Genomic DNA, 25,447 nt, shown 5'->3' with positions numbered 1-25,447 from the left:
TCAGCTCTGCACAGTAAAGCACAGAACAGGGCAGTAATATGCCAGTCTGCCTCCTGTTGCAGTGGTTCCCATCGCCGGGAGAACAAGTACATGATTGTAGTGACAGACGGGTACCCTCTGGAGGGTTACAAAGAGCCCTGTGGAGGCCTGGAAGATGCTGCCAACGAAGCCAAACACCACGGCATCAAGGTCTTCGCCGTCGCCATCTCTCCCAGTCACTTGGTAGGTACTGCAGCTATCAGGGAATCAATGCAATATTTGAAAATCCAGCAGAGGTATCAAAACCTGCTTCAGAATGATCTTTCACACTCAGTAACAGCTCCTGTCCTTATTAATACCTTTCCACTAAGCCCTGCCTACTGTACAGTAGTTTAATTTTGATATTTAAATTGGAGGCATTCATTTCCTCCCTTTGAAGTTGTTGACCAAGCAAGCTGTTTCTTATGGGTCTCTTTTATTTTTAATTTAGTTGAAGCACATTTCCTGCCCCAGTACTTCAGTTGACTGTGTAAAAGTAGGACCCAACCTGAACCTTCATACTAAATAAATCCTAAAACCTGTAACTGTGAAAGTGAACTATAATGTGGTGCTATCAAAAATGGGTTGCACCTGTGTTCAAGTGAAAATAAAGAAGTCTGGCAAATCTACAGCAAACAAAAAGGGAGTTGTGAATGATGACGTATAGGGACTATCATCTCATAACATTGTTTTATACATTTAGGAAACCAGGCTGAATGTAATTGCAACTGACAACAGCTACAGGCAGAATTTCACTGCGACTGGGAATATCCAGCAACAGAAAGACGAGACCATCCGCAACATTATCGACGTCATCGTGAGTTTTCTCGTCTCTCTGAATTTCTTATACCTCCCTTTCAGTTTACTTTTCATTTCTTTCTGAGTTCTTTCTAAACTTGTTGAATGCATAAAGCTGGTGACAGGGATGCAGGGGTTTGACTATAGAGCAATCTCAGACAGATTTGAAGCATTCCATTCAGTAGGAATCTCGTTCCCCACTTTTCCATTATTCTCATTTGTGTTTGAAGGGTACCTCTAGCAGTTGCATTTGTTTCCTCCGTGGAAAATGCTGTTCTCAGTGTTCTCAATTGTTCATATTAATAGGCGTGGTTTTATAAAAAGCAACAATTTGGAAATCTGGACAGTTTAAAACGCCAAGATCAAACCATTCTGAGCTGCAACACCTCCTAATGTGTCAAAGCTAATGTTTACAAGCTTGGCATCTAAACTTTAAAATATAAGCGCCTTATTCCTGGGAAATGGGTAAGATAAACAATAAGCATTGGATGCATTTTTAATGCATTTCCCATAAACACTATTTGATTCCATAAAAGCTGAGATTAACCCATTGCTAACCTGCTTTATTCGATTAAAATAAACCAGTAACAATAAAACCACTAATTTTAAGAACTGTTTATCTGTCTATTTTCAGTCTTTATGTAGCTCCGACAACACTTTGATTTAGTATCAGATTCTAGGACAGGATGACCAGCTTATTCATGAGTTCTGGTATGTGGTTTAGCTGATGAAGGCAGCACATTTTGGAAGAACTGGAACATATCCAAGTTTGAAAGGCTGACAAAATGAAACTTTTTAAAAACTGATTACAAATGCTAACATTCTGCTTTTCCTTTTATTTTAGGTCAAAGAATCAGAGCAAGTGGTATGGTTATTTTTTTTGTCATTCCTTGAATTTATATATTTTTATTTGAAACTATTTTTCATTGAGTTATGATAAATAATTCTTTTTTTTCCCTTTGCAGTGCTGTTCCTTTGACTGCCAGGTAGGACTCCTCAATATAACTCTTCTTCTGTAATTGTTGTCAGGACAAGAAGATGCTGCACACAGCCAGAAACAGCAGCCTTTTATCAGGCGACCATCTGGGTTATTTATCCCTGTTAACCCTTTCATATACAATATATATATAAGGTGTTTTAAGCTTGGTTCAGGAGCAGCTCTTTTGTTCTATTTGCCTGACATAGAAGGCTAGATCAGCCAAAATATCTTTATGAAAATAAGAGAAGAACCAGTCCCATCCAGTAAAAAGATAGGAAGATCCAAATGTCTTTATCAAGATATGAGGACTGTAAATCTCACTGTTTCATTTACAGTGAGACCAAGCATATTTCATTGTTAAAAGTCTGTGTGATATAGCGCCTCATTTGTCTTTAGGAAGAAATAAACAAAACTTTTAATGAGGTATGTTCTCCTCAGCGCCATCCTACTCTAAACCGTGGGGAGTCTGCTTCCATTTACCCCCACAAGTAACTACTTTCCAGACTCTGATTTACTCACATCATTATTTGCCCTGGAGCTTGCATTTCCCTTATGTTCTCTGCAGGCATAATCTAGGGCTGTTTTATAAACCTGCTTTAATCAACTTGTTGAGGACAGGCTAAAACAATTAGCAGAGCTAACAACCGTACCTGAAATTATTTAGCTAACTATTTCTGCCAGACTAACCTTTTGCCCTCAACCAAGTTGGCGTTGAAGCCAGAATTCTTTCCACAGTACCCTCAGGTTTCCCATGGTCCTAAAGTCCTGAAGTTACTGTATGGCCAGTACACTCTGTCACAGTCTGGTCAATTATCCATAACTGTTAAACAATAGTGCTGAATTTAGAAATGCAAAAAGAAACTTAATACATTCAATGACATACATTTTGACTAGAAAAAGATTTTTGGAGACATTGAAAAGGCCATTGAAATGTTTGTCATTGAATTTAATGTATGATAGTGGAGCACTCAATGGATATCATTATATTTTCAGCCACCAAGAGGTCCACCAGGAGACCCTGGAACATCAGGATTTGGGGTGAGAACCAAGACCTCCAAATATTAGCATGACATCCTCCCAAACATCTGGTTATGCCTAAGTGACGACTGAAGAGAATTGCATGAAAGGAGTTTGCACAGATTCAGTTTCCCTCAAGAATGTATAATAAACTGCCATATTGTATTGTTTTGCTGCTGTACTAGGGATTTCATCAGCACAGAAACATGTTGGTAGTGGTTTGGTGACTGACTCAGATACACTGATGCTGAACTTTTCTCCCTGAACAGGGTGAATCAGGCAGACCGGGCCTGCCCGGGGGGAAGGGAGAAGCAGGAGACCCTGTAAGTGCTCATCCGCAAACTTATATATCCCCTTCAGTCCCTGCGTGCATAATTGTACCACGTTAAGTTTCCTATCTCTGTATCTATTTTATAATGCACATATGTTTTTTCAAAATTTTGGCAGGGCAACTTCTCAAACTCGCATAGAGTTCAGCAAAACTGTTTTAAAATTTAAAAAAATGCAAATAGAAAATCATGACCGAAGGGTATATATTGGACAATATGTATATGAAACAATATATAGTGCTATGGGGCAAATGCAATCTTCTAATCTATTGCATTTGCGATATATCTAGAATTACAGTAAGCTGTTTGTAGCTTACCAGTTTGCAGTCTGTCCACCAAATCTAAAAAGCAGAGATCTGCTAAATGGAGTGGTGAAATAAGCACTGCTTTAAAAATCAAATATGAAAAGAAGTCCAATCAACATGCAGCTTGCTATACCATGAAGTCATGGTCGTGGAAAATAAAATACTCAAATTCATGCTGACAGATACCTTCAATTCTACTATTAACACGTTTTCTACTGTTAGTTCCTGTTTGCTTCCACAGTATTCTTAATGTTGCTGTATTTGCATTTAAAGCATTATCAGACAGAAAGATGACATATGGGATTTGGTTAATGGCCTTCTGATTGTCTTTGAAAGCTTTGATTTATCTTGTGTCAATAATATTTTCTATACATTTGAATATATTGATAAACATACTGTATAAGTCTGTATATCAAATGATTTTGTTTCTGTCTTAACAGGGAAGACTGGGTGACATTGGACCTATCGGTTATCAAGGCATGAAGGTATGTGCCTTTTAGAGAGCATTATAAATTAGAAACAACGCATTGATCTGCAGACCTCTGTGGCAGAATGCTTAGAGAGTGGCAGGAGAGATTTGTTTTTTTTTTTAAATTTCAGGGAGCTTTTTAAATGCTTTGCTCCACTGCAAAATGTGTTAGACTTTACCAATGGAATACTTTTCAAAAATAAATGTAACAAAACTGGATTTAATCTACTAAAGATCTTACAACCAGTTATTCTGCTACTATGTACTTCCTTGCTAGGTGATTTCATCTGTTTATTAAACAGAACAGATACAGGTAGATATATTTGTTCAGTAGTCTGATATGTTGAAAGAAAGATAGAAACACAGCTCTTCTCTTCACTGATGCAAGAAGTGAGAAGATTATGAAGATTAACAATAACAACTTTTCTATTTTCTATCACAGGGTGACAAAGGAGGAAGAGGCGAAAAGGTAGGTTTTCTATACATATTGGAATGCAAATATTTGAAAATATTGGTCATGGAAAATAAACACACACATGAAAATACAAGCAATGCTTACATAAGTCAGACTACAACAGAGTATTTACAGATCTCCCAATATGGATTTCTGCAAAACTGGACAGAGTTGGATTGTTTGAATTGAACCAAAACATCACTGATTATTGTAATCAGACAAAATATTACTCCATGTTTTAGACTCTAAGCCTTGACCCAACAAAGAAAATCAGAAAAGTCTAGCTATCACCTGGGCATATATTGGTACTTGTCAGTAGAATTGTGATGCCTACATTTTTAGGAATTGTATTAACTGAACACATATTGTCTGTATTTCCTTCCAGGGGGACAGAGGCAACAAAGGTTACAAGGTCAGTAGCTCAGTAGTCTTTTAAGTCTGCCCGAATTCTGCATGTCATCTTTGACTGTACATGTCTTTATATTTACAGATTAAGTATTGTGGGTAACCCCCTGCTCTCATTTTTACAGGGTGAGAAGGGACAGCACGGAATTGATGGAATCGATGGTAAAAAGGTTTGTTTTCTCCTTGACTTTTTCTTCTATATTAAAGTGGAAGTAGGAAGTAAAGAGGAAACAGCTGAGCTAGGAAGGAGAGAAAGAGGGCTTTGCCCAGGACCACCTTCTCGAAAATAAACCAGCGATATTTTAACCAGATCGTCTCAAAGAGCCAGCTTCCCTGCAAACTAGCAGAGGCACATTTTAAAAAGCTAGTCAATTAACCCCTTTCACCACCTAACACCCTTATCTAGTAGAACCGAATTGTAATAAATATATAGAACTGTAAACAATGACTTGAAATGTATGAATTATTCTAGCGGCACGGTACATTCAGTAATTAGATGAAGACATTGTTATTCTGAGCTCTAACGGGTTTATTTGTCAACAGGGTGAAGCTGGGTTTCCTGGACTTCCTGGCTGCAAAGGATCCCCAGGACTTGATGTGAGTCAGTGTATTGACTTTGCTGCGATAGACTCTCCTTGTATGTAAAGAAGAAGCTGTTATTTTAATAAAGCCCCTGCCCTCTTCCTCTTGTTCATCACTGTCGCTATAATATAGAATGAATTAATTATAAACTGCTGCTTCCTGGTATCCAATCACTACCACAGGTATTGGGTATTATGAAGCAGCCAATCACATAACTTATACAGTACATTGCATTTGAAAAAGCTGCATGAAAACCATTGGTTAGCACTGTGTGGACTTCTAAGAACTGTTCTGCTTTATGGTTTTACTGTGGAAAACGTTCACAGGATAATCATATTAAAAGACCATCAAGATTGGTTGCATTGTGTGGTACCTGACGTTACTCACCTAGTCCTTGGAAGTATACAGGTACAGTTGAGCGTACACCCCAACTTTGATGTCTGTTTAGATAGGGAAGCAGTGTATTTATTCTTTGTCACATGTAGCCCATGCTGAGTATATTCTCAGTTACACGGGAGTAAACTACAAATCCGCTGATAATGGAGTAAGGCAGCTTTCCTATCCAAACTTATCTGAACTCAGTCACCATGGCAACCCCAGTTTTAGGACACCTGTTTGTAAACCAGTTCATAAACCAATGAGGTCTTTTCACATCAATTTTTATTTTGCTTCACTTAGAAAAAGACAACTTCTGTCATAACTGAACACAAGGAGAGTTGCGTGAGTCAGTCTCTGTTTCGAAATAAAAACATTCTCCTCTCGTTGACCTACAGGGTGTGTCGGGAGGCTCCGGACCCAAGGGAGACCCTGGTCCCTATGGTATCAAAGGAAGCCGGGTAAGATTATGCGTGTTACATTGCCTTCAATTACACTGTCTGCACTTGAAGCATGGAGCACATGGAAAACAAGTTCACAATACAGAAAAAGACAGGACAGGTATTGTAACCCCATTCACAGCAGAGAGGGTCCTATCAATGTGCATTATAACTGAAGTTGATATCAGAGCTGCTTTTCCTAGGCAGGAGGATTGCTTTTTCTGTGTACAGATGTTTTGTAATGACATCTACAAAACAACCCAGTTTAACCTCAAAGGACCGGATTCTCAAGTCGATTATCCAAATTGTCAGTGGCACATTTTTAAAACAACTAAGAACACTCACATATATTGCCTGTGCTACCAAGTGAATTGGAGTAAACGTTTTGACAATGTAGCCTGAAATATCTATCATGACATCAAAAACCAGTGATCACCTACTGCATAAAAAATATCAACTTTAGATAACGGCTTTACAGACCAAGACTAATAGACCCAATTGAACTGACACAATTAACATATTTTTAGTAGAGAGTCTAATGTCAGGATCCATTCTCTTAAAGTTTATACAGTGATAACACTTACATATGCTGTATATGTAGACAACTCTTTATTGTAGAGATGTCATTACAACTTTGAATTCCTGACACTTAGTACAGTACAGTGACTGCAGTGTGCAGACAGAAAGATGTGTCCAGATGTGAAATACAGACACCACACTCACTCTTCTTCTCATCTCCAACTAGGGTGAGAAAGGGCGTGATGGAGAAAGAGGAAGGCCAGGAAACAGCGGAAATCTCGGATCCAAGGTAAGAGAAGAAGGCTTTCCAAGGCTTGGAAATCTGATTCTTGAGACGCCAACCAGGTGGTATTGTAGGGAATGTAGCTCTGCGTTTCAAGACTGTATTATGAAGCTAGTTTGTCTGCACTGAATGTGTGCACATATGTCTGTTTGGATGCTTATGAATCCAGCATCAGGTGTATCAAATAGGTACTCAATTGGACAGGCTACCTATCTGCCTGGAAGGTTATTCTAACCTGGCTTGGATCTTAATCCTGGTAAAAAAGAAAGAAGGAGTGATAAGAGGATGTTAACCATCAACACAGCAGTACAAAACCATATACTGTGGACTTGCATAGTGACTTTCAACAAGCATGTCAAGATAATGAACAGAAATAAAAGAGTCCAACACAAGGATCTCTAGATCAGTTTGGATAAGCCAGGGTTATTGGGACTCATGGAAATCTTTATTCAGTGAGATCCATGGTCTGACTGTAGAATGAATGTGCTAAACGCCACCCCATCTTGAGCTGAACTGTAGTGAGAGGGAGCTGTCCAGGGAGTGACCGGGGCAGCAGTGTCTGGAGCCTGGTCTCCAGTGAGGTCACTGCGCCTCTGGTATCCAGTCAGAGAGGCCAGGGCAGTGCAGTACGCTGCCTGGATCGGCTGTGTGTTTGGGCACCAGCTGTCCAGCCTTACAGTTACTGTAGTTTAGACATGATTGTTCCAGGAAACCCTGATAACTTGTAAATGCAAACATGTCTAAGGACAACAGTCGGTAAGAATCCCAGCTCATGTCTCATAAAGTGTTTGAGACGCCATATTGTCAGTGTTATAGAAACTCCTCAATCACCAGACTCTGACGTCATCATCATGAACACAAATGGATTGGAATTTCTGAGTTATCTTTGAAAAATGAACCCCTAAAGTGGGAGCTAGGAACTGCTGTAGTAATGAGCTGTCTGAATATTGCCTGTTTATCTGTTTTAACAGTGTCCACTAACATTTATATCAATTAAAAAAAGGGTTTCCCTAAAGCATCATCTACAGAAAGTAAAATGTCCTAATCGTTCTGCCTCATGCAGAATCCCTCATATACCTTGTTTTCATGAGCACGGATTGACAACCAATCCGAGCTGATCCACTGGTTCCCCCACATTCCTCCTGAACCCCCATTGATAGTCTACCCCAGTTGAGTGAAAAACTCAGTTTCCATGCAATGAGAGGTTTTCAGATGTTGGCAGTTCTTTCCCAACAAGCCTTGCGGCTAAGGACATATTCATGTATTTAAAAAACCGAAAAGATGGACACTATTGCTTTGCTTCTGACAATCATAACAATTCTTTAGAGCTTTTGTTACTAAAAAAAACATCAGAGAATATTGAAGCTATGAGAAACCTGCTTACCACTTATGTGGATTAAATGTTTACACACACCCGTCACTTGATTGGTTAGTGTTGGGACGTACTTTCACCCTTTCTGATTTGGCCCATTTTTGGAAAGGGGCAGCTCGGATTGGCAGCCAAATGAACGTGGAAACGCAGAATCATGAAAGCAGTTTTATGAGGTAATAGACACAGGTAGGAAGGGAGTGCTTTTATCCTCTGCCAGGGTTACTGTCAGCTGCAGACCTGAACTTCTATCTTTCTGATTTGCAGGGGGAGCCGGGGGTGAGAGGAGTGAACGGAGACAAAGGAGAAAGAGGTGACGAGGTAAGTTTGATTTGGAAGATATTTCCACATACAGCATATATAAGCAAGAGAGGGTATTGTGTACTTTTGTAATATATTCTATAAATATGCTTGCGTTAACATTTCAATTCATGATTGTTAGACATCATACTTCTACTGTACATTTTGGAAGCTTTTGAGTGTCAAGATGTATGTATACACTGTGTAATCTGTTTGTACTTATTGTTTCAAAAATCCTTGTGTCTGTGTGTCTTTTATGATCTCATTGATTGATTTATTCATTGTGTAGGGTGAGCCAGGCCCTGATGGACCCAAAGGTGAAAAGGTAATTCTCTTTCAATTATTCTCTTTCAATTATGATTTTTGAAACTTTATTGGCATGACGGACATACTACATTTGCTGCTGTAAAAGAATTAAAAAAAATTAAAAAAAGACCAGATTTACCAGGTAAGTAGTAACATCAAATGCAATAACATTATGTCCTAGGTCTTTAGGGCTCCATTCACAAAGTCAGGCAGTTAAACAGTTCTACAGCTATGGGCAAATGTTTTGCATCACCTAGAATTTTAGGATTGAGAAAAAATGATATATACATAATTTAAATCATTTATTTAACACCATGTAACCAAATAAATTACAAAATGATATTGCAAAAGTGTACCAGAAGCCATCGCAAATGCCTGTCATATTAATTGGGATGTTTGTTACTGATCAGGGCAGTCTAGGAGAAAGAGGAGCACCGGGAACACCAGGAGCAAGAGGGCTGCGAGGAGACTTGGTGAGTAAAAACGAAACTAAAGCAGGAGCCAAGAGCAGGATGGAACTGAATACTGTAGCACTTCTACTACTGAGTTAAAGCAGGACAGGGTAGCACAGCTACTACAGAGGTAAAGAAGGACAGGGTAGCACCGCTACTACAGAGGTAAAGAAGGACAGGGTAGCACCGCTACTACAGAGGTAAAGAAGGACAGGGTAGCACCGCTACTACAGAGGTAAAGAAGGACAGGGTAGCACAGCTACTACAGAGGTAAAGAAGGACAGGGTAGCACCGCTACTACAGAGGTAAAGAAGGACAGGGTAGCACCGCTACTACAGAGGTAAAGAAGGACAGGGTAGCACAGCTACTACAGAGGTAAAGAAGGACAGGGTAGCACCGCTACTACAGAGGTAAAGAAGGACAGGGTAGCACAGCTACTACAGAGGTAAAGAAGGACAGGGTAGCACCGCTACTACAGAGGTAAAGAAGGACAGGGTAGCACCGCTACTACAGAGGTAAAGAAGGACAGGGTAGCACCGCTACTACAGAGGTAAAGAAGGACAGGGTAGCACCGCTACTACAGAGGTAAAGAAGGTCAGGGTAATACAGCTACTACAAAGGTAAAGAAGGTCAGGGTAATACAGCTACTACAGAGGTAAAGAAGGACAGGGTAGCACAGCTACTACAGAGGTAAAGAAGGACAGGGTAGCACAGCTACTACAGAGGTAAAGAAGGACAGGGTAGCACCGCTACTACAGAGGTAAAGAAGGACAGGGTAGCACCGCTACTACGGAGGTAAAGAAGGACAGGGTAGCACAGCTACTACAGAGGTAAAGAAGGACAGGGTAGCACCGCTACTACGGAGGTAAAGAAGGACAGGGTAGCACAGCTACTACAGAGGTAAAGAAGGACAGGGTAGCACCGCTACTACAGAGGTAAAGAAGGACAGGGTAGCACCGCTACTACAGAGGTAAAGAAGGACAGGGTAGCACCGCTACTACAGAGGTAAAGAAGGACAGGGTAGCACAGCTACTACAGAGGTAAAGAAGGACAGGGTAGCACTGCTACTACAGAGGTAAAGAAGGACAGGGTAGCACCGCTACTACAGAGGTAAAGAAGGACAGGGTAGCACAGCTACTAAAGTAATAAATATGGGCAGAAAAGCACAGTTAGTAAAGAAGAGTAGCACTTTGTAAACTCTGTAAACCGTGGTACCACAGGTCGCATTGTTTCTTGGTCACTCCTGGTGTAACAGTGACTGCATGTGAATCACATGGTCTGACAGTGGCACTATGTGTGAGTGGAGCAGGGTCTGGCCATGCTTAACCAGGGGAATTGAGGGCCAGATGAGAGTCTATATGTAAAAACAGAGCTACATTTGAACAGTAAATGTATATAGAGGATCTTTTCTTAGGTGAAGGAAATACTTCAATATTGTAAATATTCTTACTAGCAAAAAAGTTAAGAATACATCTGGTTTTAAAAGCTTTCTTCTCCCAAGATCACTGTGTGTAACTTGATCTCTGTGGATTTCCGTTTCTCCCACCTGGATTCTTAGCTGAGCTGAGCGGAGCTGTCTGCCCACATGCACAGATGTGTGCTGGGAGTGTATCTGTCAGAATGCAGAAAGTACTGCAGTAACAAAGCATTTTAATTTGTCTATCTCTGGTTTGTAAACCTACAGACTCCCTGTATGCCATGCAGTCCTAATCATTGTGTGGACGACTTGTTTGTTGTTGATGTTGATTTGGTTTTAAAAGCAGTTATTAAGTGAGATAAAATCAAATCCAATTACAGCTGAGCTTTAAAGTTTTATAGGCATTATTGTAAACTTAAAGCATTTGCCTGTCTGTAAATGCTTAGGCCCACCAAGAAATGCAAAAGCTGTAACATAGCAACATAGCATAAGTGTTGTGGTCATTAATCATTGGATACCATCGATTAAGTTTTCTGTAACATGTGGGCCTAAAATAACGACCCTTGTTCCAGTGGAAAACAGTATTGCATTGCTCATTCCTACCCCTCGGATTGCTGACATTGATCGTGTTTCTATTCATTAGGGCGAGCCAGGACCACCAGGGGAACCTGGACGAGAAGGGTCCTTCGGACTGAATGGAGATCCGGTAAGACAAGCTTCTCTGGGTTGTACCGCAAAGTAACGTGCAAAGAGTCTTCAGTAAACAAGCTATATACACTATAATTATATCTTATAAAGTTTAATTCAGGTAGTGTATATATACACTTCAAAACTGAGAAACAAACAGCTTGTGGGTGGCTGGGGTTGGGCTTAGGGTTAGGGTGAGACCTTGAATATTGTTAGTGCATGAGTTCTTAATAAAATAAACATGGAAAGACCCAGACACCCTTTTTTTAGCCAGTCAGGAGTCTTGAGCCATTGATATCTGGTTGCGTTAAGGCAACAATGACAGGAACCCGGTCTTTGCATTAATGCAACAGTGTTGCCAGTGTTAATAGGAGGTAGAACATGGATTTTAAAGCCTTGGTTTAACAGTCACTTACAGTTGTGCATTCAAGGCCATCTTAAGAGACTGGGGTAATGTATTACTAGATGACATCACTGGCTAATTGACTGCAGAAATAGTAACCATAGAAACTGCTCAACAGATGGAATAGTCTGCTGGGCTGGGACATTCGATTCCTTATAGAAACTACAGTATGAAACAGTTGTTTCTTTATCCACAGAAAGAGAATATTTTGGCATTCCTGATTTTTCCCTTATAAGGAAAACTTGACTCAAAAGCAGTTTCCTGTTTATGTGATTCAGAACACCAGGGAAAAATCAAGCAGAAGCCACAGTTGTTTGCACCATTACCACTGCCACCCCTATGACTGAGTATTAATCAAGGTTTTAAAAAACATTCTCTTACATCTTATTAACACAAGCAACATTAACAGTGGCCCTTCATTAAAACGTGGCACCAATCCAATCTCTTTCCTATTATTTCCTATTAGTGTCTCTTTCCTATCTGTAGCAACACGTCTTTAAAATGTATTAACTTACATCTTATTGGCACCTAGCACCATTAATTGGTCCTTCTTTATTTGTGTATATAAAAACAAAACAACCAACCGAAAGACCTTCATTAAAAAGGAGGGTCCGTGATAATGTTGATCATGCTGATAAGAGTAGGAGAGACAGAACTTCAGCACTCTTAAAGGTTAGATAATGTGGCAAATTCTATAAGGAGTGTCAGCTCACTTTCTAGACTTTTAATTGTTGCATTCCATTTTAACATATTGCAACCAATCAGAAACACCATCTAAAGAAAATCCCTCTTTATATATTACGGCAACATTTATGTACAAGATTGTGTGTGCACAGCATTTCATTATAGTGCACTCCGTTTATAAGAATCGCATCCGTTCCAGATGATTTGATTCTTATATGAGGTTGATTCTTAAAATCCACCCCCCCCTTACCACGTCGCAATGCAATCCTCCTTCCTCTACATGCATATCACACAATAACAGTGCTGTACTCGATGCATGTGTATTCACTTTATTAACCCTTTGTGGTCCATTTATTAATTGCGCATCAGGCACGCCAGGTCTAATTAATTTTCATATCAACAAAGCACTCACTAGGCATCTCCAGCCCCACCCCACCCTTTCGTTTGCTATAGCGTTCACCTATGTAAGAAATAAATAATAATAATAATAATAATAGTCGTACATACCGATCGATCATCTCCGGATGACTTGTTTTATCACCAAACTCCTCAATAATGCGATCCAAGTCATTATTTTATTACTATAACATCTCAAAAAAGCTCTGCAAATGTCCGTGTTTTCTGTGCGCTGATTCAGTCAGCCAACTTGTTTACTTACGACCGCCCCGTTATCTGATACCTGATACCATGTATGACTATTCATGAGATACGCCTTTTTTTTTTTTTTTCGACTTGTCTCAGCTCCTGTCGCTCCCACTCAGCAATTGAATGGTTTTCTTTCTTTTTCTGGAGAAAAAACGACAAGACACCCGTTTATTGCATTGCTATAATGATGTCGGACCCAGTCCGACAAAGGACCTGTGAGGAATAATTGCAATGTCGGACCCAGTCCGACAATGGACCGCAAATGGTTAAAACACATTTTCACTAACACAGAACAAAAGAAATACCTGCCATGTCGACTCACACTGTAAACTGCTTTTTTTCCCACTGGTAGTCGCTGCGGACCAGGGATTATACTGCTCAAGCTGTGTACGTGCCTAATCACCAAAATGTGATCAAATTCTAATTCGCACACAGCTTTATTGGCTGTACACGTCATTGCACTTGATACAGTATCGTATTACATGCAGTCAGTTTGCCCCTTATAAGCGGATTGCTTTATTCTTACAAGTGGAGTAGTTTAGCATGGTTAGTATAGGAATGATTTTGTCCCAGTGGTTCTGATCACTATATGCGGTTGATTCTTATATCAGTAATTATTATAAACGGAGTGCACTGTATATGGAAGAAACTCAAGAAATATTTAATATGAAAATATTGCACATTAGAAACTTATACAGTGTATCTATATATGTGTGTGTGTGTACTAGATAAAACAATAACTGTACCTTCAGCAGTAAGGCAGTCCCTTATTAGGTCATACTCAGGTCATACAGTACTTAATAATGAGGCTCAGTGTACACTGCCTGTCTCTAATCAGCCACATTGGGCACTTGTTAGAGCTGCTAGACCTGTTGCTCCTCCATCAGCTACACGCTGAAGAACAAATAAGTAAACAGCTGTGCGTGTGCCCTGCTAAATGGGAGATGTCAGTTGATCCCTGCAGAGCATTTGATCTCAGCCCCCTTGTATCTCACAGTTCTGAGGGGGGTCAGCTTCTTCTCTCCCACTGGGGAGCCCAAAGGTTGTTTCAATGTTTTCTCTGCCTGAAAGAGTGCATATACCAACAACTAACTATGTAACCGTGATAGCAAAGGGGGGTGTCAGGGGGGCGCGTGAAGAAACAAAGGATCTCTCTCTCTCTCTCTCTCTCTCTCTCTCTCTCTCTCTCTCTCTCTCTCTCTCTCTCTCTCTCGCTCTCTCCCTCTCTCTCTCGCTCTCTCCCTCTCTCTCTCTCGCTCTGTCCCTCGCTCTCCCTCTCTCTCTCTTTCCCTAATAATTTGTCTAATTCACAACATGTAGAAATACTGAAAAAAACCTAATAATTCCACGACAAAGGCATTTTTCAATGTAATTCACTACACCTTGAAATACAGAAAAACTAATTAAATGACAGTTTTGAGCACACCATTCACTACACAATTTTATCAGTTATATGTATAGAACATATATAAGAACATAAGAAAGTTTACAAACGAGAGGAGGTCATTCAGCCCATCTAGCTCATTTAGTCGTTAGTAGCTTATTGTTCCCAGAATCTCATCAAGCAGCTTCTTGAAGGATCCCAAGGTGTCAGCTTCAACAACATTACGGGGGAGTTGGTTCCAGACTCTAATCTCCATTTGTGACCCCTGGTCCTTGTTTCTTTTTTCAGGTTGAAAAAGTCCCCTGGGTCGACATTGTCAATACCTTTTAGAATTTTGAAAACTTGAATCAGATCGCCGCGTAGTCTTTTTTGTTCAAGACTGAACAGATTCAATTATGTTAGGCTGTCTGCATATGACATGCCTTTTAAACCCGGAATAATTCTGGTCGCTCTTCCTTGCACTTTTTCTAGAGCAGCAATATCCTTTTTGTAGCGAGGTGACCAGAACTGAACACAATATTCCAGATGAGGTCTTACTAATGCATTGTAAAGTTTTAACATTACTTCCCTTGATTTGAATTCAACACTTTTCACTATGTAGCTGAGCATTTTGTTGGCCTTTTTTATAGCTTCCCCTCATTGCCTAGATAAAGACATTTCTGAGTCAACATAAACTCCTAGATCTTTTTCATAGATTCCTTCTTCAATTTCAGTATCGCCTATATGGTATTTATAATGCACATTTTTATTGCCTGCATGCAGTACCTTACACTTTTCTCTTTTAAATGTAATTTGCCATGTGTCTGCCCAGTTCTGAATGCTGTCTAGATCGTTTTGAATGACCTTTGCTGCTGCAACAGTGTTTGCCACTCCTCCTATTTTTGTGTCGTCTGCAAATTTAACAAGTATGCTTACTATACCAGAATCGAAATCATTAATGTAGATTAGGAAGAGCAGAGGACCTACTACTGATCCCTGTGGTACTCCACTGGTTACCTTGCTCCATTTTGAGGTTTCTCCTCTAATCAGTACTTTCTGTTTTCTACATGTTAACCACTCCCTAATCCATGTGCATGCATTTCCTTGAATCCCTACTGCGTCCAGTTTGAGAATTAATCTTTTATGCAGGACTTTGTTAAAAGCTTTATGGAAATCTAAATAAACCATGTAGTATGCTTTGCAATTATCCATTGTCGATGTTGCATCCTCAAAAAAATCAAGCGGGTTAGTTAGACACGATCTCCCTTTCCTAAAACCATGCTGACTGTATCCCAGCATAGTGTTAGGTAATTTTCCTATATTTTCTTTATCTTTATAAGGGGGGAGGTGGCCAATTGCGGCCATGTAATGGGGGCGAATGTGATGGGGTGCCCGCCCGCCCCCTATAATTTGTGTTATTATCATTGTTACTGTTTTCATTATAATTATTGTGGTTCTCATTATTTGTGATTGTACTATTGTTTGTTTTGGATCGGCAGGGAGGGGGTTAAATTCCTCCCTGCAAAATACATGTGAGAATGTGGCTGGAGCCTTAATTAGCTAATTGTTAATTATTGATTAATTGGGCTCCAGCCACAAGCTACAAAAGCCAGGAGGAATCTTTTGTCTGGGTGGAGAGTAAGTGTTACCTGTAATTGTGTAATTGTGTAATTGTGTAATTGTGTGTGTGTGTGTGTGTGTGTGTGTGTGTGTGCGCGTGTGTGCGTGCGTGCGTGCTTGTTTAATTTGATTTATTTGTTCCGGTGTTTTGTTTGGAAACCTTTGTTTTTGTGTTTGTACCTTTTGTTTGGCCTTTGTGCCTTTTTATTTTGTGTTTTGGTAAACACTTCTGCCTCTGTTATGCTAAAGTTATTTAAAACTGGATAGGAACGGTTTTAAATAACTTTAGCATAAAAACCTTTGTAAAAACTTGTGAAAAGTAATCATTTAATATACTTGCTATTTTTTCTCTTCATCCATGATTTTGCCATTTGTATCTCTTAGACATTTTACTTCCTCCTTGAATGTTCTTTTGCTGCTGTAATATTGGAAAAAACTTTTTGGAATTGGTTTTAGCCCCCTTGGCAATATTAATTTTTATCTCTCTCTTGGCCTGTCTAACTTCCTTTTTGACTTGCATTGGCAGTTCCAAGTACTCTTTCTGTGTATTTTGTTCTTGGTCCCTTTTAAACTTTCTGTAAAGTGCCTTTTTTCTCTGGATAATTAATTGATCTATTAAACCATTTTGGCTTGCTTCTCTACGCTGGATGATTTTAAAATACTGTTGTTAACCTATAAGGCTCTGAACGGTTTAGCTCCATGTTACATTGATGAATTTCTTACACGTTACACACCCATATGTAATCTACGTTCTTCATCCTCGGGTTTATTGGCAATACCCAAAACTAAGCTTCGCTCCATGGGCAATAGGGCTTTTTGCCGCTATACGCCCAAACTTTGGAACAACCTTCTTCAATCAGTGTGGAGTAGTGGTTAGGGCTCTGGACTCTTGACTGGAGGCTTGTGGGTTCAATCCCAGGTGGGGGACACTGCTGCTGTACCCTTGAGCAAGGTACTTTACCTCCATTGCTCAAGTGAATGGCTAATTGTATGTACAAATAATATGATATCTTGTAACAATTGTAAGTCACCCTGGATAAGGGCGTCTCCTAAGAAATAAATAATAATAATTTAGTTTTAGTTTTAGATTTCGATTTTTCTACTTTTGGGAGGTAATTGTTTTGCACCGTTAGTACTGCATTCTCTAAAGCTAGCCATGCTTTTTCTGTGGATGTGTTCTCTATTTTGCTCCAGTCTACTTCTGTTAGTCACTGTTTCATTTCTTTCATAGTTTGCCTATTTTAAAATTCTAAACCTTAGCTTTAGTCGTTACATTTGTGGTTTTAAAAAGCACTTCACATGAGACCATGTTGTGATCTGAGTTTGCCAATGGTTCTTTGACCTCTGTTTAAGTTATTCTGTCTTTGTTATTTGAAAAGACTAAATCAAGGCATGCCTCCCCTTTAGTCGGTGCCTTGACAAATTGCATTAGGAAGCAGTCATTTGTTGTTTTTACCAATTTAATTTCGTCTGTCGTGCTCCCCATTAGTATGGCTTCTCCTTTGCTACACGTATTTCTAATGTCATTGCACAACAGATTATTTTGCTCGTGTCTGAATTTGGTGGTATATCATGCCCCTATATTATACATGAACCATAAATGAGTTGACTGCTCGTAATGAAATCAGCAGTTTCATGAGTAACAGACATGATTTATAGAATCAAAACAGACATTAAAAGTAAGCTTTGAGAATAGGCTCCTATATATTTTTCATGTTTCTCATATATTTTTTATTTCTCATGTTTTAATATTTTTTTTCTTCTTTAGGGTGATGCGGGACCTCCAGGACCAAAAGGCTACAAGGGAGATGAAGGACCTCCTGGACCGGAGGTGGGGTTCATCACAGTACATCATATTGTCATTGTGCCCTGTGTCTATCTGTACATACATCAGCACTGCAGTACATACATCTATACTACAGTGCATAGATCTACACTACAGTACATACCTCAACACTACAATGTGCAACAGCCTGGAGAGAAGTGAAGGCAGTGAGCAGACAAAATAATTTAATTTCCATAATGATCAATACAGTGGCTTCACACTAAAGTATTCACCAATGTACCAGCTAATACATTCAGCATAGCATTGCATTACTATTACTAGTCTCTGTAAGTCGCCTTGTATAAAGGCGTCTGCTAAATAAACAAATAATAATAATAATAATAATAATAGACTCAGGGAGCCTCTCCCAATGCACCAGCTTGTTCCTAGACAATTACCAATTACAATTTCCTTTGACAATAGGAAACTTTAAATAGGAAACAGTTGATGTCCTGCTGTCCTGCTTCATGGTGCTGCCTCCTACACTGCTTTATTGATACCTTTCCCCCCCTGTGTGAGGGTCTGCTTTATTTTAGGGGGCTAAAGGACCAAAAGGAACGAAAGGGGCGCCTGGAGATCCTGGTTTGATGGGCGAGAGGGTGAGTGTTGGCTTCCTTCAGTTATTCTTCCATTGGAATGATCATGGGTTTGGGTTTGGGCTGGAGCAGCAGATGAATCTTGAGTGGAGCCTCCAAGCAGAGGGAATGGGCCTCCCGAGGTGGAAGATACAGTACAGTGTTGACAGAGCATTCTTGTGTGAGAGGATTTCTGTTTGTGTGTCCACTTTGTCACAACACTGTACAGTCCCCTGATTGTAGAGCCATTTGAGAATTTACCAACCAGGACTGGGAGATGAAGTCTGAAATTGCATGACAGCTGCTCTGCAACCCAGTACAATACAGTAGATGCAATACAACAGAGGCAGCAGAATTCATCAGTAAAGGCACAGTGAAAATCTGGTTCTTTACCTTGCCAGGGGGAAGACGGGGCTCCAGGAAATGGAACTGAAGGATTCCCCGGCTTCCAAGTAAAGTTTATTACTTTTTTATTTTCAAGTTTCAATTAAGGTACTTCCTTTTTCTTGTCACAATAGCAAACAGGAAATACAGCTAGTAAATCTTTTTTTCTTTTCAGGGTTACCCAGGGGCAAGAGGCGATCCAGGCACTAATGTAAGTCATTATGCTTGAATTACTATATTGATATTCAAGCAAAATAACCATTGTCATTAGCATTGCATGAACTGGTATAGAGGAGAAGACAGTTGCTATAGTAACACGGCTGTGCTAACGTCCAGAATATCTGGTCCATCTCACAGCAGACTATAATTACAGAATTGTAGCAACCTATCGCTGCCCTAATAAAGAAATGGAGTCAGAGAAAGGTGTTCAGATGTGTGACTCGGCGTGTGTGTTGTGTTCCTGCAGGGCACCAAAGGATACCCAGGACCAAAGGGAGATGATGGGGAGCCTGGGGACCCCGGTGCAGATGTGAGTCACACACGGTTTCGTTTGTTAGCTTTGACTGGATGAGTGTTGGAATTTTACAGAATCAGATTTCCTTATGAGGAAGAAATAAACAAAACCACAAAGGGTTAATATCGGTGTATCATGGTATTCTTTGTAGAGGTTTTAATCTTGACATTTTGTATTGATCGATTAATAATCCAATCCACGATCGATTAATCACACCTGTTTGCTAGGGATATGAAATTGTATTGAAAGACAAGTAATAAAAAGAAAAATCAACTTGCGATGAAGAGGATACAATAAACGTGTAGTACTGCTGTGAAAGGAAAGCACTGATGAGCAAATGTTGCAAGTTGCAGTCTTTTTTCTATCATTCTGAGATATTGTGAAATATTGGGTATACCTTCCAGTTGCCCTACCGTCTTTAGAAGTACTGTGAACAATTTCTTCAAGATTTCTTTTTCGTGCATCGTTTTTTGATACCGCACTCAGGTATACAAGATTAATCGATCAAAGCCCATAGGTGGGATTAATCAATAAATCATTAGTTTGCATTGTCTAATAATTTGTATTCCTTATACTATACTATATAGAATATCCTAAAATAAAAGTGTACCAGAAATTACAGGACTGTCAAAATACAGAGAAAAGCAGAGGAAAATGGGACATTCCTTTTGGAAAATAATTCTGTCAAAAGAATTTATATTTTGAAATGGTTGCTAGTTGAGAAATGTATCTGGCTGTCCACCAAATCTATACAGGAACAGCCACTATGAGCTCTGTCTAGCTCCCCTGCTGTTCTTCTCTTACAGTTTCTGCAGTCTTAAGGCCTCTACACACCGAACGCGTTGCGACAAGCCAATGTGTCGTATGACACACCACAACAAAAAAGGATTTGTGTCTATTTTTGCAGTTTTGTCACGCGGCAGTTAGGGAACTGACTAATGAGGAACAGCTTTCATTGCGCGCCTTCAGTAAACAATAGCAGAAGAAAATACCCGGAGCTGAACAATAAAGGACACAAAAATTATAAAGACAAGCAATTAGGGAGAACATCTGGCAGTACATTTCCAGGGAACTGGATATAGCTGGTGTGTATGATTCGTTTACCTTTACTGAAATAAGTATTCTGACAAGCCATTATGTGTTCTACATTTGTATTATCTGTATAACAGGACTATCATCCATCTGATGATACAATCAGAGGAGAGTCACCTATCACATCACGTGCGCATGTCGCCACTGGTGTGAAAGGTAGTGGCGCAGCGAAAGTACCATTTTATTGCAGGACAGATCGCATCACGTCCAGTGTGTAGTTATAGTTTCCTATGCATGTATTGCCAGCTGTGTAAACAGAAATGCTGTGCGTTACACAGCATTGTGCTCTCATGATTACACTAAATCCTGACTGCAGTAGCCGTGCATAGGATGGCGACCACTGCCTTGTGGGGGTTTTTTGCACGAAATATATATATATATATATTTTTTTTTACCATTTCTAAGATTTAACACAAGACGATTTAGAAACCAAAAGTCTGTTTAGCATAAATAAGTCCCAAATCCTCAGTTATTCTGGTCTTTCATGTGGTTTGGAATGGCTACCATATGTTTCTGTCCTATCACATTCCACACCACTGGATCATCCTGTGTTTATGTTCCAACAGAGAATTATGGAGGTCTTTTATTCATGATTTATAAGGATGATGTTTGAGATCCACAAATTTATCCAAAAGGCAAATGTGTGGAAGGACATCAGGTTACATGTGTTATGAGGTGGCGGTAGGCTGTACCGGTGTGCCCGTGGTGATCTAGGAAACAGTGAAACAGTTAACTAGCTGCTAGCTGTTCAACGTGGTGTACCACTGAATCTTAAACTAGCTGGTCAATATGGTGTGTCACTGAATCTTAGACTAGCTGCTAGCTGGTCAACATAGTGTGTCACTGCTAGCTCAGACTCCATATCACCCATTGCACTTTGTTGTGTTTTTCCTATCCTGACCTGTAAACCCATTAACCTCACACCTCCTGACCCTTTCAGGTGAATAGTTTAAAGGGCAAGGGGCACAGAAATGGTTCCAAACTGTGTTATTTTCCTATCTGTGACCTTTACAGTAGCCCAGGTTGTTTAGTGTTGTGTCTTTTGGACCTGTCTTGGCAGATGCTTCCTTCCTTATCTTCCTTAAGACTACACTTGTTATGGGTGTTTCATCACTCCATAGTAACTCCCTGAAGTAATCCAGGGTGGTTCTCAATAAGGAATGGTCAGGTATTCCTAAAAAAATTAACAAATGAGAGGAAGCCATTCGGTCTGTCTAAGCTCATCCGATTCCTAGAAGCTGATTGATCTCAAAACCTTGTCAAGTTGGGTCTGCACCCATTCTAGACCCTCGGCACTCTCCTGTTTAAACTACAGGGAGTATCTCAAAGTGAGATGCAGGCTTTCAGTGAGCTCTTCGTGTTGTTCCAGTGTCTGAGAGAGAGGATAGTTTAAGATTCGGGATAAATGATGCTGACTGTAACCCAGGGCTGACCTCTCAGGCTGCTGATGGAGTTAAGATTTGTGTACCTGATTGAATTCCTCTGAATCCTGCAGTAAACATATAGTCTATCGCCATATCCGCAACAGTAGTATAGTCCTAAATCTGAAAGTTTCCGCCACTAAAATATTGATTTTCTTAAACAAGAATTATTATAATACGAATTCACATTTTATTTGTCTACTGAACTTCTAGTAACACATATAATAGGTAATGCTGGTACCTAAGTCCAAGAAAAGTTTCACTCCAGTGTGTGGTAGTCTAATCTCGTTCAGTGTGGAATATTGACTGTATGAGACCCTTTTGCTGGCTGTAGGAACAGTATTTCCTTGATAATTAGTTAATGGAAAAGGGAACTTTCAGCCAATTTCCAAAGCAAGCAACAAAACAAGATCCCAATCTGCTCCTGATTTTACTCATTGGCTTGAGTTCAGCTTAGCTTAGAATCTTTCTTTCTTTCTTTCTGTCTTTCTGTCTTTCTTTTTTGCTCTTTCTTTTTTGTCCTTTCTTTCTTTTTTGTCTTTCTTTCTTTTAATTTAATTCCATGTGTTTTTTCTTGTACTGAAGGACTTCAGTAAATAAAGTGCATTTGTTTAGGATACGCGTGGAAACTTGTGTATCCTGTTTATAAGCCATCAAAGTCACTAGACGCCCAAACACTAATTTATTTGATTAATTTTCTTGTTGTATTTGGTAATTGCACAGCTAGATGTAGTGAAAGCACGGTAAAAACAGTGTGAGTGGGTGCTGTGAGTATGCATGGAATAAACATTGAAAACTGCAGTGCAGTTTTAGCATAGTAAACTTTTAGAAAGGGTTGGTGTTCAACAGCTACAGGAGCATAGGAAACATTAGGTTAAAGATTATTGCCAACTGAAATGTATTTTTCACACTGTTTTTCAAAACCTTTTCCAAAGATGTATTCCTCCTAGTCTTTTACAAAAATGTGTTTTCAATTATCACTGGCATGGTTAAAGCAAAACAAAAAAACAGGAAACATGGAAGCCACAAGTCTTATCCCCAGAATATACCTGTGTAAAATGGTTCCTTCTCAGCCTCACACTCAGACAGTGTAGATGAGCAGTGTAACCCAAACAGTGTAGATGTGCCTGGGAATGAGGGCTATCACAAACCAAGACAAACTGCTCGAACCCCAAAAGGTTTAGGAAATTAAGATTCAAAATGTTTTAAATACATGGAAGCTGTAGTTCTTTAAAGCAATTCTTGTAAATCTTACTGACCTGTAATGTTTATTTCTATAATTTCTCTGGTCTCAGGTTTTATGAAAAATGCACACATTATGGTAAAGGAGAATTCAATTTTTTAATGGTAATTTATTTGAAGTGGTTAGTGAATATTTAACAAATGCTCCTTTGGAGATTGAGTTCTTCCAAGAAGGACTCAGACTCCCAGAAGCACCTCATATGTGTCGAGTACTGCATGGAAAAGAGTGCAAGATACATTCACCAATTGTATTGTTGTAGTAAATGCTATGAAACAAATACTATTTAAAATACACAGTTAACACAATTTGGGCTTCTTTCATATTGGAAAATGTGAGCTCTACAAAGTGATGGTAATAGATACTGTATTAGATAAGATTTACTGATATTACTTTGCTAGCTTTATGTACTTCAGTATTACTTGAAAGGGCAGATAACCCACATGTAAAAGTTGACTAATTCCTAAGGCAGGTTTATGTCAACTTTTATAAAGACTAAAATGGTCTCAAGGAGGTTTGTACAAAGTTTTGCTTTGAGAACAGAAATGCAGAGGAGATTATATCAAGCTTTTGCAGTTGCTGTGAATTAAAGGGTTAACAGAAAATGATGTGCTGGTGAAAGGAACTGGACTGGAAGCAGCCTCTGGCTTTGAACTGCCTGTGCCATCAGAGAGAGCAAAGGGAAGCTTACCAAAGCCAATAAAAGGCTAAAGTGCAATATTTTCTGAGGACTAACATGTCTTGTTTTATTAGAGGGACTTGGTAAAGCAGAGGAACTGGCCCAAAAAGATAAAGGTAGTGTGGTACCCAGGCACTGTGAAGATTGGCTCACTTTCTATTGAGCATGGCACTGTAGCCCAGTGCTGGCTGCCACAGTTTGTTACTCTGGGAAGAGGAACAGAGCCATTTGAGAGGAGTAATACAATAAATAGCATGCCTGCCATCAGCCATATCAAAAGCACGGTTAATGTGAAAAAATAGGAAAAGGCTGTTTACCTGAGTATTGTAAAGAAACTTGTGGAAATGTATTGTTAGTTAATATGTATAGATGAATCTGGGTCTCTCTGTGGGCCAGAGAACTGCAAGGCTCTGTCACCTGAAGTTCAATCTTAAAATACTTCTTATAAAAAAAGTCAATGCTGTTGTCCTTTTTTATTATTTTTTTTTTTTGGTCCGTGGTGTACTGGGCACAAGATGACACTTATGGCAAAGTAAGGTGTACAGGAATCTGTTTTGATTGGCTGAGAGTGGCTTCATGATGTATAATATTGGATGTTTTTTGTTTTATATTCATTCACTGAATCAATATGTTTGTATATTATTCTCATGGCTGTACTTGAGATCAGTAATTTGTTCCACCTAACAAACCCCCCCAGAGGGTGGTAATTATCTGTGACACAGTTAATGACAAACACAGTTTGTAAGAAGGTTCCAATTATCTGTGACACAGTTAATGGCAGACAGAGCCTTTGAAGTGCATCAGGCTGTGGAGACTGTAAGTGGATCCACATGCTGTGAGCGGGGCAGGGTTAGCTCCCACCCTCCTACTTCTTCACCGTACACTCTCTTTCTCAGGCTCAGGAAGACATGTGGTTTGTGTTATTTTACCAGAGCCTAAAGCAATTCAGCCACACGTGTAGAGAAAGACAGGGCAAGGAGACTAATTGGGGCAAGTGGAAAACCTGGTTCATTAATTGATAATGTTTTATCCAGCAGTGATGTGCAATCATGTGGTCCTCATTAGGGATGGCCCTTGGTGAATGCAGTTCTAATACTTTATCTTCTTACGAAGGTTCATTAATTGATAACGTTTGTCCAGCAGTGATGTGCAATCATGTGGTCCTCATTAGGGATAGCCCTTGGTGAATGCAGTTCTAATACTTTATCTTCTTACAAAGGTAGCTTGGTGCAATTGTAGGCCAACTTGATGTATCTTATAGCATCCTGTGCAATTTTGAGTTAATGGATGAATTGGTTGTTATTTAATATAAAGTGTTACCTAATTGGTAACACTTTATATTAAGGTGCTGCTTATTAATGTTTTATAAATATATTATATATGCTTCAACTATGTTATTGAGTGATAATGAAGCATTATATATGGGTTATAACCATGCAATAGACATAGACGGAATCACGTTTAACCCTTAGCGGTCCATTTCAAAGTATTTTTTTTC

General features: G+C 39.5%; 1 protein-coding gene across 1 annotated transcript in view; it reads left to right on the top strand.

Moving 5' to 3' along the window:
• Positions 1-25,447, top strand: part of LOC117410999 (collagen alpha-1(VI) chain-like) — a 46,488-nt gene that overhangs the window by 10,510 nt on the left and 10,531 nt on the right. Inside the window, exons 4-25 of the mRNA XM_034017998.3 lie at positions 63-222; positions 722-835; positions 1,661-1,681; positions 1,782-1,802; positions 2,789-2,833; positions 3,082-3,135; positions 3,887-3,931; positions 4,358-4,384; positions 4,755-4,781; positions 4,900-4,944; positions 5,318-5,371; positions 6,130-6,192; positions 6,917-6,979; positions 8,610-8,663; positions 8,932-8,967; positions 9,359-9,421; positions 11,461-11,523; positions 17,988-18,050; positions 18,581-18,643; positions 19,021-19,071; positions 19,179-19,214; positions 19,470-19,532. Coding sequence (XP_033873889.1) covers positions 63-222; positions 722-835; positions 1,661-1,681; positions 1,782-1,802; positions 2,789-2,833; positions 3,082-3,135; positions 3,887-3,931; positions 4,358-4,384; positions 4,755-4,781; positions 4,900-4,944; positions 5,318-5,371; positions 6,130-6,192; positions 6,917-6,979; positions 8,610-8,663; positions 8,932-8,967; positions 9,359-9,421; positions 11,461-11,523; positions 17,988-18,050; positions 18,581-18,643; positions 19,021-19,071; positions 19,179-19,214; positions 19,470-19,532 — 1,231 coding nt within the window. The remainder of the gene's footprint in view (positions 1-62; positions 223-721; positions 836-1,660; positions 1,682-1,781; positions 1,803-2,788; positions 2,834-3,081; positions 3,136-3,886; positions 3,932-4,357; positions 4,385-4,754; positions 4,782-4,899; positions 4,945-5,317; positions 5,372-6,129; positions 6,193-6,916; positions 6,980-8,609; positions 8,664-8,931; positions 8,968-9,358; positions 9,422-11,460; positions 11,524-17,987; positions 18,051-18,580; positions 18,644-19,020; positions 19,072-19,178; positions 19,215-19,469; positions 19,533-25,447) is intronic.

This window comes from Acipenser ruthenus, chromosome 10, assembly GCF_902713425.1.
Source record: "Acipenser ruthenus chromosome 10, fAciRut3.2 maternal haplotype, whole genome shotgun sequence".
In the NCBI taxonomy this organism is placed as follows: Eukaryota; Metazoa; Chordata; class Actinopteri; order Acipenseriformes; family Acipenseridae; genus Acipenser; species Acipenser ruthenus.
Note: the sequence above shows the minus strand (reverse complement) of the source record. Positions and strands in the feature narration are given on the sequence as shown.